Here is a 15,078-nt window from a genome sequence, read left to right as displayed (position 1 = left end):
GTGACCGTTTCTACATCTCACCACAATTGTCAGGATTATATAAGGTACTGGCAGTGGAGTACCTCATGCAGAGCAAGTACTATAATAAACTCTCCTGATACGTCCCTTCCTTTTGAACCTGTTTCCTCAGGAGTTAGTATTATTTCCTTCCCCCGGGAGATGCTTAATGCTCTCATGCTTCTTCTCTGAAAAACTCTCCAGCACAGTGTATTTGCAGGTATTATCAATCCAAGAAATCTCTACTTAGTGGATTTCCCTCCAATGAGGAGTAGTTAGTCATTCAGAACAAGATGGTGGAAGCTATTTGAGGGGAATTTGAGAATGTCTTCCTTTGCATAGGTAAATTCGGCTTTGCCTGTTAACAGGAAATTGGGCTAATATTTTATAAAAAATAAGTTTATCATAAAGGGTGTGTCTAGCTCTGTTAACCAGTTTAGTTGCTCCTCAATTATGAGTATTTTGGTTAGGAATAATTTTATTTTATGCAGATTACATGTATGTAAATTTCAACTAAATCTGCCTCAAACAGAATAAAAATTGCTATTAAATATAGGGAACTGGGGTACCTGGTGGCTCAGTTGATTAAGTGTCTGACTCTTGATTTTGGCTCAGGTCATGACCTTAGAATTGAAAGATCAAGTCCCAAGTCAGGCTCCATCACCAGCATGGAGTCTGCTTAAGATTCTCTCCTCCTCTCCCTCTGTCCCTCCTCTGTCTCTCTCTTTCTCTTTCATTCTTGCTAAATAAATAAAATCTTAAAAAACAAGTAAGTAAATAAATAAATGGGGAACTAAATTGGAGCAATATACATGACCTTGATGAAATACTAATTCATAAAGAAAATTTAATAATAGTAGTTCAATAGATCTGCTTTTAGTAAATATTCCATTATTATAATTTTTTCCCCTAGGAAATGTATTCTCTAGGGGGGAAAATGGTTGTCCTTTATATGTTAACTGGAAATTTGTGGGAAATTACTCTTTGTTAAAAAAAAAAAGAAAAGAAACTTTTTTGGTACAAATGTTTCTTAAGAAAGTGAGAAAATACAAATTTGACTGCAGAACAAAAAAATTGCAGGTGAAAGGACTGGTTAAAGTGTTTTAATTATTTGAGTTGCTTCAGGCCATTAGAGATTTCTTTCAGTTGTATTTTTTAAAAAATCTGCACTGATATTCTTTTAAATAACAACACTACCTTTGATTTAGGAAACATTTCTAAAACCCCGAAGGGAAAACATTTTCTTGAAGAAATTGAGCAAAGTATGCTTTTTATCAAAGGATTCATGCCATCTTGGTGCTTTTTTAGATAATCACACTGATCAGAAAAAAGTTTTTCCTCCCTAACTTTTCTAAAGGCTAATTGCTCAAATATATATGCTAAAATTATATACTATTCATTGACTTGAAGGATACTACATTTTATTTCATTACTGTTTGATAAGAAAGATAAAGTTAATTATTTCAAAATATTTCATATTGTGATAAGAAATTCTAACATGTGCTTTAGGAATCTCACACGCAAGCCACTAGGGTGAGTCATACACCATCTCTAAATCTCAATTAGAAAGATTTTAGCCTTGACCAAACTTTCCTTCTTTCTTTGTTACCTTTCTTCCCACTGTGAAGTAGGGTTCATTTTACATAGGGTACAATGTTGAAAAAGACAAATAAATGAAAAACAACACCATTGTGATCTAAGTATATCCATAAGAGGAGGTATTTCCTAAACCATATATAAATTGTAACAAAATACAAATAGCTCCATGGGACATACAAAAGAGATTTTTAAAAAATGTTCTGCTGATAATTTTAAAAAATAGTAAGTACTGTGACAGCCACAGTGAATCTTGCCTAGGCTCAACAATCCAGTTTGGTCATACCTGCCACTAGAGGGACTTATTGATGACATCTGGCCTTGGGACTCCCCATTTAGAGCTCTCCATGAATTTTCATAGCTTCACATGACTCGGGGAGTTTAATTTGAGATTCACCAGGACCCTGGAAGGGCTTGACATGCCAGTGCTGGCTTGGCACTCTTTGCCTTAGAACTGCGAGGGCTGCTTGTCCAACCCTACTCCCTAGAGCTGCGATTCTCTGTATTTGCTCCGGCTCATTTCCTCTGTCAGCAGCACTCACTTTGCTCTCTTCTACCCCTCTATTTGTTCTACCTGACAATTCCTTTTCAACTCTTTTTTTCAAGTTTTATTGAGGTATAATTGCTACAAAAAGAACTGAACATATTTAATGTGTACAATTTGATGAGTTTGGACATATGAAAACATCTGTGCTACTATTATCACAATCAAGATAATTGATATATCCAACACTTCCCAGTCTCCTTGTGTCCCTTAGGTGTTTTTGTTTTATCTTGTTTTGTTTTGTGGTAAGAACACCTAACATGAGATCTACACCCTAAACAAACTTCAGAATGCATAATATTGTTCAGGATACTCTATAGGTACTACTCTGTACAGCAGATTTCTAGAACTCATTCATCTTGCATAACTGAAACTTTATATTATTGAATAACAACTCTCATTTCCCCAGCCCCTTGCGACCACTATTGTGTTCTCTGCTTCTCTGAGTTTGACTGTTTTAGAGATCTTGTGTAAGTGGAAACATGCAGTCTTCGTCCTATGACTGGCTTATTTCACTTAGCATAATGTTCTCCAGGTTCATTCATGTTGTTATAACCGGCAGGAATCCCTTCTTTCTTTTAAGGCTCAATTTTCACATTTCAGTTGTCAGTTCCTGAAGGAAACCATCTCAACTATTATCTTTTCTAATTCCCTTTCTTTGTTCATATTACTGTAAACTAAACTAGAATCTACAGAGGGCAAGAATGGTATCTTATTCATTTTTGTAAGCCCTCCTCCTAACAGAGTGTTAGGTACATGGTAGGCCTTAAATAAATATTTGTGAAATTGCTTAACAAGGTAAATTAAGAGCAGGTCAATTTTTTTAATAAACTCATATCTTAAGATATGAATTAATATGAGCTTAAAAGGACTGCTTTTGAAGAACTCTGTTGATTTCTAACGATTTGAAAAAACAACAGTCCTCTTACTAATACACTTTGTTCAGAAAAATTAAACATGAAGGTAGCATAGAAAAATGTAGGGAGCCTATTATTTTACCTTCCTTTGCAATGCTGCCCTTGGTTAAGTCCTGTAAGTAAGAGTAGGTGCCTTGCAAGATTTTTTGCAGCAATGCTGGTATGCAGGTTATCCATTCAACCTATCATCTGAACAACTTCAAAAAATCCAAAACAGGATGAAAACTGTACCCCAAAATAAAATTTTAATAATACTTATATTGGAGGAAAGATATTTTAGTCAACTGGAGGAGTTATCCCATAATCAAAAGGACAAAGAATTTCCATAAACCACAATTCTTAAACAGAAAATGAGCTATTTAATACCTTTCTTTTATTTTTTATTTATTTATTTATTTAAAAAAAATTTTTTTTTTTATTTATGATAGTCACAGGGAGAGAGAGAGAGGCAGAGACACAGGCGGAGGGAGAAGCAGGCTCCATGCACCGGGAGCCTGATGTGGGATTCGATCCTGGGTCTCCAGGATCGTGCCCTGGGCCAAAGGCAGGCGCCAAACCGCTGCGCCACCCAGGGATCCCAATACCTTTCTTTTAAAACAAAAACTGATCTATGAATAAAAACCTTTTCTTTTTTTCACCCTTATTTTTGTAGTTGGCTATTTTACAATAGTTTTTTTAATAATTGGTATTTGTTACATTATGAAATATAATAAACTACTTTTCTTTTAAATACTGTGTGCTCAGGAATGAACAAACACTGTATCAGACGCATAGCTGAGTTGAAATTTTAAATCCAGTACTTGAAATAAAATAAGTATCTCTCTTCCCCAAACACTCTGGCAATAAACTAAAACTGGTGGAATTGAATATTATAAATTCTTTCATAGAGTCGCCTACTTCTAAATCTTCTAAATTCTTTAGTAAACTCAGTTGATCTATAGTTGAAAACCCATTCCAGGACTTGGAATAATCTTCTTTCCTAGACATTTGGCAGGCTTGCCACAAAAGCCTTCATCATTCAAATTCCTCCTTTGAGACAACAATTATCCAATTTTAAAAGCAGTATCGTATGTTTAGAAAGCTACACAAAGGTCTAATCTTGCCTGTTAGAATTCACCAGCTTCTTTTCTTAACAGCACAAGACAATATCAAATCTTATAATGTGTTCTCTGTTTTGCTAGAAAATTTGGAATAAAAATCAACAAAGCTAATTCCTTTAAAGACTGGATTCCAGGCTCCCAATTTATGCCTCTTTTTTCCCACTTGCTTTTATAATCACTATCCGTTGACACCAGTACATTGCTAATAGAACAATTCACTTGGATGGCTAAAGTGGATGAAACGAAATCAATGACAGGGCAGCAATCATGTTCATTTTTTGGCGCACCCACCGATGACCACATCCTAAGAAATTCCTAAAGTATCAGGTCTGGAGACCTCTAGTGGTGGTGAAGGGAATTTCTGGTCTTTAAAAAGCCACTAATTCTCTGGTTTTCATTTTCTTATCTACAAAATATATTCATTTGTTTACTTCTTAATTACATAATTAATAAACACAAGCTGCATGACAGAAACTGCGGTAGGCAATGGTGATAAAAGAGAGGTTCTAAAAAATTGCAGTGCAGCAGGCAGACAGATAAAATAATGTTCCATGTGCTACATCAACGCAGGAGGTATACTACTACAAGGATCCTGGAGGATGATACCTCACACACCAAGAGCACTAATGAAGGCTGTGTAGGAGAGCTGATGTTGAGATGAGTCATAAGATGGAGGAAAGCTTACTTAGGCCTTCAGGAGAACCTACACAAAGGATGGCATTTTTGAGATAGTAGGGGACGATTATACTGCAGGTTACAAATGAAGTAAGGGCATAGAGGAGGATGGGCAAAGAGAGGTGAAGGGCCAACCAAGAAGTGCCCAGAATGCCATGTAGAAGATGTAAAAATTCACTTTGAAGGAGAGGGAAGCTTTTAGAATTTCAAGCCAAAGAGTTACACAGTCTGAATTATCATTGAGAAATATTAGTCCACTTGTAGAAGGTAGAGGCAATGAGCCCTTCTCTGAGATGGCTACTAAGATACAGATACAAAGTGACAGATGCCTAAACGAAGGCAGTGGCAATGAAGAAAGAGAGGAGGAAATGAATTTTTGAGCCATGGGGATGTGGAATTGACATGATTGAGGAACTGTTTGGATATGGATGCTGAGGGAGAGAAAGAAGTAAATCCAGAATTATTTATAGAGTTTAGTGTGGGAACAGGCTACTTTTGTGATATGTAGGAGATGAAGTGGAGACAGTGAGAAGGCAGTGGGAGTGTATGAGCATGGAACACAAGAGGAATGTCTGGGTTGAAATGAAACAAACAAACAAACTGGGCATCTTAATGCATGCAACATGTGGATAGGAGGGGTGGAAACACTATTAATGGAGGAGAGAAAGAAGGTTGGCCCCCGGGGTAGGAGAAAAGAAAAATCAATGTGACTACACCAAGAGAACTGGGAGTTTTGAGGAGAGAGCCGGCACCAGTGTTAATTCCTGTACAGCAGTGAAATCAGATGAAGCCTGATACGCACCCAGGGAATGTGACGCCTCAGAGATTACTGGTGACCATGGACAGAACAGTGCCAGTGGAGCAGCTTGGACACAAATCAAACTCTAATGGGTTGAAGAATTGGCAGAACCACAAGAAATGGGATACATTTTCTAGAGGCTTGGGGTAAAGAAAACTATGAGCTAATTGGCTAGAAGATCTTTATAGCTCTCTTCAGCAATAGCATTCTACAAAATTGTACTAACAAAACAGTTATATCAAGAAAGGTGGCTATGCTTCTCCAGATATCTAGCTTCCTACCAGCCTGGATGTTAAGAGACTGAGGAGATGGAGCCAGGCAGGTTCAGATCAGGATTCACTGACTTGGAGACTTGGCTTAGGGTGCTCATGCAGGCAGTACAGCTGCTCTCGTCCATGTAATAAAGAAGTTGGCAAGATGTGCGGACAGCCGCTAGCCTCCCTTACCTTGTGGTTTGTGTGGTGGTGGGAGGTGTAGGGAGCATAACCATGTTATTTTATTTTTATTTTTTAAAGATCTATTTACTTATTTGGGACAGAGTGAGGGAGAGAGAGTTCAAGCTAATGGGGGGAGGAGCAGAGAGGAAGGGAGAGAGAGAATCTCAAGCAGACTCCATGCCTAGCACAAAGCCCAACATGGGTTCGATCTCACCACCTTGAGATCATGACCTGAGGGGACAAGAGTAGGATGATTAACCAACTGAGTCACCTATGTGTCCCAGGAGTATAACCATTTTAAACAGTAGAAAGATGTAAATTAGCTACAGAAGAGTAATATAATCTGTAGATAAATACACAGAAAGAAAAAGGGGCTCTCCTAAAGAGCAGTCATCCTACTGTTTACTCACAGGTGGTCCCGGAGGGCCTGGTTTTCCTGGAGGACCTGTTTTTCCTCGTCTTCCCTGGAAACCAAAGAGAAACAGACAATAAATACTGTGATGCCTTTTTATTTTTAGATGAAACAATACTAAACAGCAATTTTCAAGATAGTAAAAATAAAAAATAATTTGAAGCCTACTTGACCTTTAAACATCAATGAAATCTAAAAGCTATTGACCAAATTTTAATGACCAACAGGAGAAAAATAGTGCTTGGAATGAATAAACCTTAACTTATTAGCAGTCCTTTAAATGCTATCTACTTTGATACTGTAGTCAAGTAATAAAAAGTATCTGAAAGATGGTCTAAGACTGGCATTTTATCTGACAATACTGTGGTTTTGGATGCAATAAAACCTGCATTTGTCATCTTAAACTGACGTTTCTCAAAAAATGGTCTGAATTGTAATTTCATAAGAGTCACCTGAGGGTGCGATTGGATGTTACAAATGCATATTCTGGAGTTCCGTCCTACACTTAACTGGTTTAGTATCTCTGGAGAAGGAAGTCATGAATCTGCATTTTAAAACCATTTCAGGTCACTCTTATGCTCACTAAGGTATGAAAAGCACTACCTTAAGCCATACTATAATCCTATGTGTTATATAAAGCACATCAACTAGCTCTTTTCTTCCCTTTGGACGGTTAAGCTATTTTTTTTACATAAACTAAATAAATACCCCTTGCTTATTCATCTTCATAATCATATTGAATTAGCTTTCCCAAGTTCACCACTAGCTAAATTCCAATTGCAAGAGTTAGAAAAATAAGATTGTACCAACAGCTCTAGGTGACTACGTATCTAATACCACTTAAAGGGCAGTTAGTTATTTTTTATAAATTAACTTGGATTTTTTTCCTTTTCTAAAAGAATGATGTAAGCTTAGGTATTGAAAGCATACATTTTGAATGACAAGCATTTCTGAGCATGTTTTATTTTCAGTTTTTATTTTTTTAGAGAGTATGTGAGCTGGGGGCGAGGCGGGGAGGGCAGGGGGAGGGGATTGAGAGAGAATCTGAAGCTAGCTCCAGGCCTGCATGGAGCCTGATGCACAACTTGATCTTATGACCCTGAGATCATGACCTGAGCTGAAATCAAGAGTCAGCTTAAGCTGACTTAATGCTTAAGCAACTGAGCCACCCAGGTGCCCCTCTGTGGATATTTTATAAATATGGTCACACTAATTCATTGTTACTAATTATTTTATTATATCATATTGGTAGTATATTCATACACATTAAGACTTATTGCTATTGACAGAGTAAAAGTACTGGTTTCATCTTTTAATATTTTTTGCGGGGACAACCATAAACATAAACACAGAAAAGCCCATTTCATTTACTAATTTTCTTGCTCTGAAATTGTCAAAGTAAGCTCTTCTCTCTGGTTTTTGTCTAGGCTTGGAGTGGGGTAGAAAGTCTAATGCCAGTTAAACCAGTGAAGTAAACTTTGGGAGATAAGTAAGCACATACCACACTGTAATTGGATGGGAAATGTTTGCACTGTTATTGAAGGTAAGTAAAATGCACATCATCAAGAGTTCATATAAAAACAGCAGCTGTTCTTAGAAACAATCATAGCTAACACCTAAAGAACAATTTTTTAAAAAACTTTATTAAAAACAGAGCTATAATTAGTGGTCTTTTCATGTATTTTCTGTTTCAGAGATCTGAACCTGGGAGTTCCTTTGGGGAATTATAACACTGGAATGAATATATAATTTAATAGTCTGTATACTTAATAAAAGTTATACACATGTATATCATTTTCTGGTCTTGTAGTTTACACATTCTGAAAATCAATATATTGGGTCTTTTAGTAAATGTAAGTCAATTAGACCCTGAGGACTAATCAATGATGAAAAGTTTACTTAGAAAGTGGAAGCACTGTAATTTATTTATTCACAAGAGCACAAAGAAACAAAATCAATGGCATCGAAGTGGGTGATTGGTTCTTTCTTTTAGGTTGAGGTAAGTTAAAACCATAGGATCAACTTTCTGTATGCATTCTCCTTTCTTTAAAGGAGACATGTATATTGATCTGGGCAGAAGTGGGGAAAATGAGGCTGATTATTGATCAACTTTTATCACAGAGTTAATGGTTAAGGCAAACCAAATGTCAGATATTGTAATATAATATTGGCATGTTTTAGGATGAGGAGTAAAAACATTTATGATTCAGTATGGTATGGGCAAGCATCCAAACTCTTGCCTATCACTGCTGATTTACGTGATCATTTAAGTCAGCCTTGCAATTGTCAGAGTGCATACACTGATGTGTATGCTGGAGGAGTGCCGAGGAATGCTACTTTCATTTATGCATCCTGCCTAAGGGTGGATATACGGGTCAAATATTTTTTAGGGCTGTTAAGTTACTGGAACATACTGTATGCAGCAGATAACTTCGGATGGTACATAGTTTCAGCTCAGATGTCATTTGTAGGCTTGAGTTCCTAGTTACACTCTGATACTGATTTGTATACTTTTTAAAGGTTTTCTTTACAAAGCAAACACAGTCCGTATTTTCTTAGCCACACAGCCACATGTGCCTTAAATATATTTGGACTTAGGACTTTAGCTTAAGTGTTAAGTTTCAGTGATTAATAAGGGGTTCTGACAGGACAGAACAGGAGGGTAAATAGATAAGAAACATGGTTTCTGGTGGAAACTCCACCACTTTCATGGTGGAAGCTCCAAAAGATGATGTTTGGGAGTGGTCATCAACCACTGTATTGATAGACATTGTGGGCCGACTCCCAGGCATCTTCTTCCTTCTCTCCAGGGAGCTCTGCCAATGAACTCCTTTGTCCTCTTTACTCCCATTTAAGGCCTCCCACTGCACAGAACAGTCTCACAATCTCTTGTTCCTCCAAGCCATCTTTTGTTTTTTTCATTTAAAAGCATTAGGTACAGGCAACAGCCTGCCTAAGAGATAATGTAGATTTTTGGTAGTGTGAATTTTATTACTTAAGCCAGGATAATTCGGGGAATATTTTATCTATTTATTACTTAGATATGTATTATTCATAACATATGCCAAGACAGCAGGTATAAAGCACAACTCTCATCCTAGGACTAAAATCAGATCCCTCTGGTTTTTCTGAGCAAAATGTAATCTATGAATCCCTGTTCTTTTCCTTACAGGGCTCTAGGAATTGTGTGGGGACGACTGGGGCCAGGGGCTAGTGCTGTTGCTGGTGGGGGTGATGGGTGGGAGGAATGGCTTAACCATGTTTGTTCCCACTTCTATCGCCTCCTATTTCAGTGCCTTCACTGCAGTGCTTACTCAAGACCTGCCCTAAAGTGAGACAAAAAGCAGAGAGTTAGGGGAGGGTGGGGATGAAAATCCTGACAGATAAAGACAAATGCTGAGCTGCAGTGGCCTTCCTGGTTAGGATGCCTGCTCCCAGTTGGCCATTTGTTCATAATCAATTCTGATAAATTGGAGTCTGGCTGAATCTCCAAGTGGATGAGGAAATACTGTTCCAGCATAATCACAATTAGGCTAAGCCAACACTTTTCTGAAAACTGGAGTATAATGCACAAAATGGATTTACTGTATCAGATTACCCTGGAAACCTCAAAGTGCTCAACATGTAAGTTTCCTGTTTGGAAATAGTGTAAAGGTTATTAGATAGCAGATCAGATATCTATCTAATGATTTAAGCCCCAGGGTGCTCAAACCTGATTGTGCATCAGCATCATCAGGAGGGCTGGTTAAAACAGATCAATATGTAAGGAAAATGGAATCCTCGGGTACTGTTGGTAGAAATGCAAACTGGTGCAGCCCCTGTGAAAGACAGTTTCGAGGTTCCTCAAAACGTAAAAATAGAACTACTGCACTGGTTCCATTACGTTTACTAAAGAAAAAGAAAACACCAATTTGGAGAGATATATGCACCTCTATGTTGCCGCATTATTCACAATAGCCAAGATATGGAAGCAACCCAAGTGTCCACCAATAGACGAACAAATAAAGAAGATGTTACACACACACACACACACACACACAGAAATGTTACTTAGCCATAAAGAAGAATGAAATCTTGCCATCTGCAAGGACGTGAACGGACTTAGAGGGTATTATGCTAAGTAAAATAAGTCAGACGGAGAAAGACAAATACCATATGATTTCACTGATATGTAGAATTTAGAAAACAAAATAAATGAACAAACAAAACAAAACAGAAAACATACTCTGAAATACAGAAAACAAACTGGTTGTTACCAGAGGGGAAGAGTGGGAAAACGAGTGAAATAGGTGAAGAAACTTGATACTATTGTAATAATTTTATACGATAACAGAGGGTAATTAGGCTTATAGTGTTGATTATTTTGTAATGTATATAAATGCTGAATCACTATGTTGCATACCTGAAACTACTATAATACTGTATATCAACTATACTTAAAAAAAAAAGACCCAAAGATTTGTATTTCCAGAGTTTTTGATTCACTAGGTCTTTTGGGTAAGGCCTGAGAATTTGCATTTCTAACAGGTTGTTTATAATGCTGATGCTGCTGGCCTAAAGAGCACACTTTAAGAGTCTCTACTCTAAGCCTCAAGCTCTTATTCATATTTGAAGTCAGGCAATCATGTAGAGCCCCTAATATCTTGCAAATCTTGTAGCTTAGAACAAGAAAGCCCAATTGGGTTTGTGATTATATGGAACTTTGAGAAAAAAAAAAAACCATTGTCAAGTTCAAGAACACCTGGACTGGAGACCTGGCTTTTTTTTTTATGGAAATATTTTGGGTCAGGATTTCATTGCTGTAAAATTGATATTTATATTTTGCAACATGTCTGCTAAGCATTAAAAAAAAAAGATCACATGTAAATTCCTACCATATACACCCATTAGGATGGCTTTCTTTCAAAAAACAGAAAATAAGTGTTGGCAAGGATGTGGAAAAATTGGAACACTTATTCACTCTTGGTGAGATTGTAAAATATTGTAACTGCTATGGAAAACACTATGCAGATTCTTCAAAAATTATAATTACCATATGATCTAGAAATTCCACGTCTGGGCAAAGAACTGAGTACGGGCTCTTGAATTTGTACATCCGTGTTCATAGCAGCACTATCCAGGATAGCCATGAGGTGGAACCAATTCAAATGTCCACTGACAGATGAATGAGTAAACAAAATGTGGTATATATGTGTATATATGTGTGTGTATATATATATGTATATATGTGTATATATATATATACACACACCATGTATATATACATATATATATTACATATATATATATGATGGAGTCTTAGTCTTAAAAAGGAAGGAAATTCTGATATAGGCTACAACATGGATGTAACTTGATATTATGCTAATTAAATAAGCACAGTGAAATAAGTCACTAAATGAAAATGCCATATGATTACTGTATGCATTACTTATTATGAAGTATCTAGAGTAGTCAAATTTATAGAAACAGAAAGTAGAATGGTGATTACCAGGGTCTAGGGAAAGAGGAAAGAAGGGAGTTGCTGTTTAATGGGTATAGAGTTTTAGTTTGCAAGACAAAAAAATTCTGGAGATCTTTTTCACAACATGAATATATTTAACACTACCAAACTGTTGTATACTTGAAAATGATTAAGATGGCAAATTTTATGTAATACATATTTTTTCCACAATTAAAACCAACAGCAATACTCATGACATGACGTCCAATACATAGTGGTAATAACGTTAGTTACTTCTCATCCTGCTCTTTTACCATCCTCTGCCTGATTCTCCACTTTTTTTCATTTAAAAATGCTTGATAATATTTCAAGAAAAACTGAAATATGGATTGTGCATGAATTAAAAAGTATAACCAACTCTTAACTATGCATAAGGCATTTTTTCATCCAAAATAACAATCAAGGTGCCCGTGAAACATAGAAATATAAGAAACAAATTGTGGGGTACTCATACAATGGAACATGTGATATAACAACAACAATGAATGGATTACAATTATGTGCAACAATATGAGTGACTCTTGCAAACATTGTTCATCAATTTATAAAAGGAATAAACTTAGGCAGAGTGAGTCCCTACTGTTAGAAGTTATTTACCAGTTACCACCGTGGGAGCCAGGAGTTACTGAGGGCACCAGAGAGATTTTATTGTGTCAGTGAGGCTGATCTGTTGAACTAGTGTGCTGGTGACATGGATGAGCTCAATATTTGAAAAATAATCAAGATGTATATCCTTCTGACACATTTTTCTGAATGTCTGTTACAGTAAATTTTTAAAAAAATGAAACCAGGGTATTTCAACAACAGAATGATTTTACTTCAATTATCTATGTCTTCAGCCACCTGTATTTGCTGTGTGCAAGGCCACAGAGGGTCACCATTGTCAGGAAGACAAAAAATCAAAAAACCCAAAAAAGCAAAACCACCACCACAACAAAACCTCACAAGGCTACTTAAATAAATGACATCTACAAATTTTCAACAGTTAAAAATAACCATGCTTCCAGGATGACTTGCAGTATGAGAGCACGTGTATCTTAAATTAGTCACTTGATTTATAAACACTTGGCCCTGCAGGAGCATTAAGAAGAGAAAGAATGCAAATAATGGACTACTGGTACTTATCTGACAGATGGTTTTTGCTGCTGCTGAGGATGATGATGAAGAAAAGATTATAGTAGTAATCGGACTTAAATAAAGGATGGCATGCAGACTCCAAGCCCACAGAGGAGACACATGTGAAAGTAGTCTCTCTAAATTGCCAGATCTTGCTAATACAGCTGGCTCCTCTCAAATATTTCCCTGTTCCCATGTGTGTATTTAGCACACTCTTAGGCATCAGCTCGCCTGACCAAGGTATCAAGGAAATGTCAAGGAAGAGGAGACAGGGCCTTGACTGGCACCCACAACTGTGAATGAGGTGTTAATTACACAGGAAAACATTACAGACTATTTGGGAAGTTTAGTTTTCTCTTTTTACATTGTGAGCGGAAATAAGATTTATGACCAATGTAAAAAGTTACCACATTTTGAAGTCAATGATATGTGAAAAAAAATGAGAATGGAATACTTATGTAAGTAATGCATAATATCTTAAATTCATTTTATTTCTTAACAGATATTTAAAAATACATCTATGACAGCAATGACTCTAGTCATAAAGGTCTCATTATTTCAGGGATCAGGCAAGTGGCTCATGTAAGGACATGGGAAGAGGATTTAATTCAGCATGGACAAACGATTTGAAATAGGTTTAGAGTTAAGGAAAGATGAATCCATAGTGTGATGCCAATCTGAATACTGCCTTCCTCATTTAGGGTGGGATCCCAAAATTTCTAAATCATTCCACAATTTCCCCATCTTTCTGTCCCTTTCCTTTCTTTTCCTTGTACAGACTTTGAGTAACCACCGTGGCTTTTCAAAACAAGTCAGAAATATGACAATATTATGTAAACTTCCTCAGCTACAATTGAATAAGTGATAATCTGAAAAAATGATAACACTTCATCAAAGCATTGGACTGAGCCAAGTGGTCTGTAGTCAGTAATGTCTACAGTCACTCTTTAGTATTCCTATTAAGTTATTATGTTGTTACTAATTTGGTCATGAAGATAAGTACAGTCAAGGTCTGACCTCTTAACTCCTTCTTATTGGTGTACCAACAATCAACTTTTCCCCCCGTGCCCTGAGCTATCCATGTTGTACCACAAAAACATAAGAAGAGTCTATGACTTATAATTATTAAAATGGCTACCATTGGGCAGCCCGGGTGGCTCAGTGGTTTAGCGCCACCTTAAGCCCAGGACATGATTCTGGAGACCTAGGATCGAGTCCCATGTCAGACTCCCTGCATGGAGCCTGCTTCTCCTTCTGTCTGTGTCTCTGCATCTGTGTGTGTGTGTGTGTGTGTGTCATGGATAAATAAAATCTATTTTAAAAAAATAAAATGGTTACTATTTATTAAGTGCTTGCTATGGTCCTGGCATAGAGTGCTAAGCAATGACTTAACATGATTTTGCTTAGTCTTTTCAAAACTACTGTGGGTGGTTGGTACTATTCCCACTTTATAAAGAAAGAAAGGTTAAACATCAAGCTCCAAATCACTCTCTTCTTAACTGGTGGAACCAAAATTTAAGACAAGTATATCTGATCTTAAAACCCATAATCTCAAGGTTTACTTGGTAGATATTCTGATCATTCACAATTTAGGTTACTTTGCTGCTGTAATTGTTGAGGTTCTCTTATTTTCTCATAACCAAGGCAGTTTTTTAAAAGTCCCAGTTGCTTATCACTTTGTCCTTTGGAATTTGGGTTCTGGAGGTCTCACCTGCTCTCCTGATTTCTGTTTGCCCTCGCCTCAGAATCTACTCTGACTTCTGCAGACCTTCCAACATGCTGTCCATAACCTTCCATTAGGATTTATCTGAGGTCTCCTGATTGCCCTGCCAAACCACCAACTCTTTCAGTCTCAATTTCTGGCTCTGTTTTCTATGCCTGCCATTGTCAATCTCTGCCAAGGCACTTGATTCATTTTGGTATCATGGGTGGGACAGCAGTAGGGTATGACCAAACAATTTCCTGAACATGCTGTGAATATATTT

The 15,078-nt window shown here is 36.9% G+C and overlaps 1 protein-coding gene across 4 annotated transcripts in view; it reads right to left on the bottom strand.

Moving 5' to 3' along the window:
* Nucleotides 1–15,078, bottom strand: part of COL19A1 (collagen type XIX alpha 1 chain) — a 312,174-nt gene that overhangs the window by 100,068 nt on the left and 197,028 nt on the right. For all 4 annotated transcript variants that reach the window (XR_011996755.1, XM_072735110.1, XM_072735118.1 and 1 more), the window contains one exon: nt 6,476–6,529. Coding sequence is in view for 3 of the 4 variants with exons in the window: in XM_072735110.1 (XP_072591211.1) it covers nt 6,476–6,529 (54 nt within the window). In the remaining variant the exon portion in view is untranslated. The remainder of the gene's footprint in view (nt 1–6,475; nt 6,530–15,078) is intronic.

Source organism: Vulpes vulpes, chromosome 1 (genome assembly GCF_048418805.1).
Source record: "Vulpes vulpes isolate BD-2025 chromosome 1, VulVul3, whole genome shotgun sequence".
In the NCBI taxonomy this organism is placed as follows: domain Eukaryota; kingdom Metazoa; phylum Chordata; class Mammalia; order Carnivora; family Canidae; genus Vulpes; species Vulpes vulpes.
Note: the sequence above shows the minus strand (reverse complement) of the source record. Positions and strands in the feature narration are given on the sequence as shown.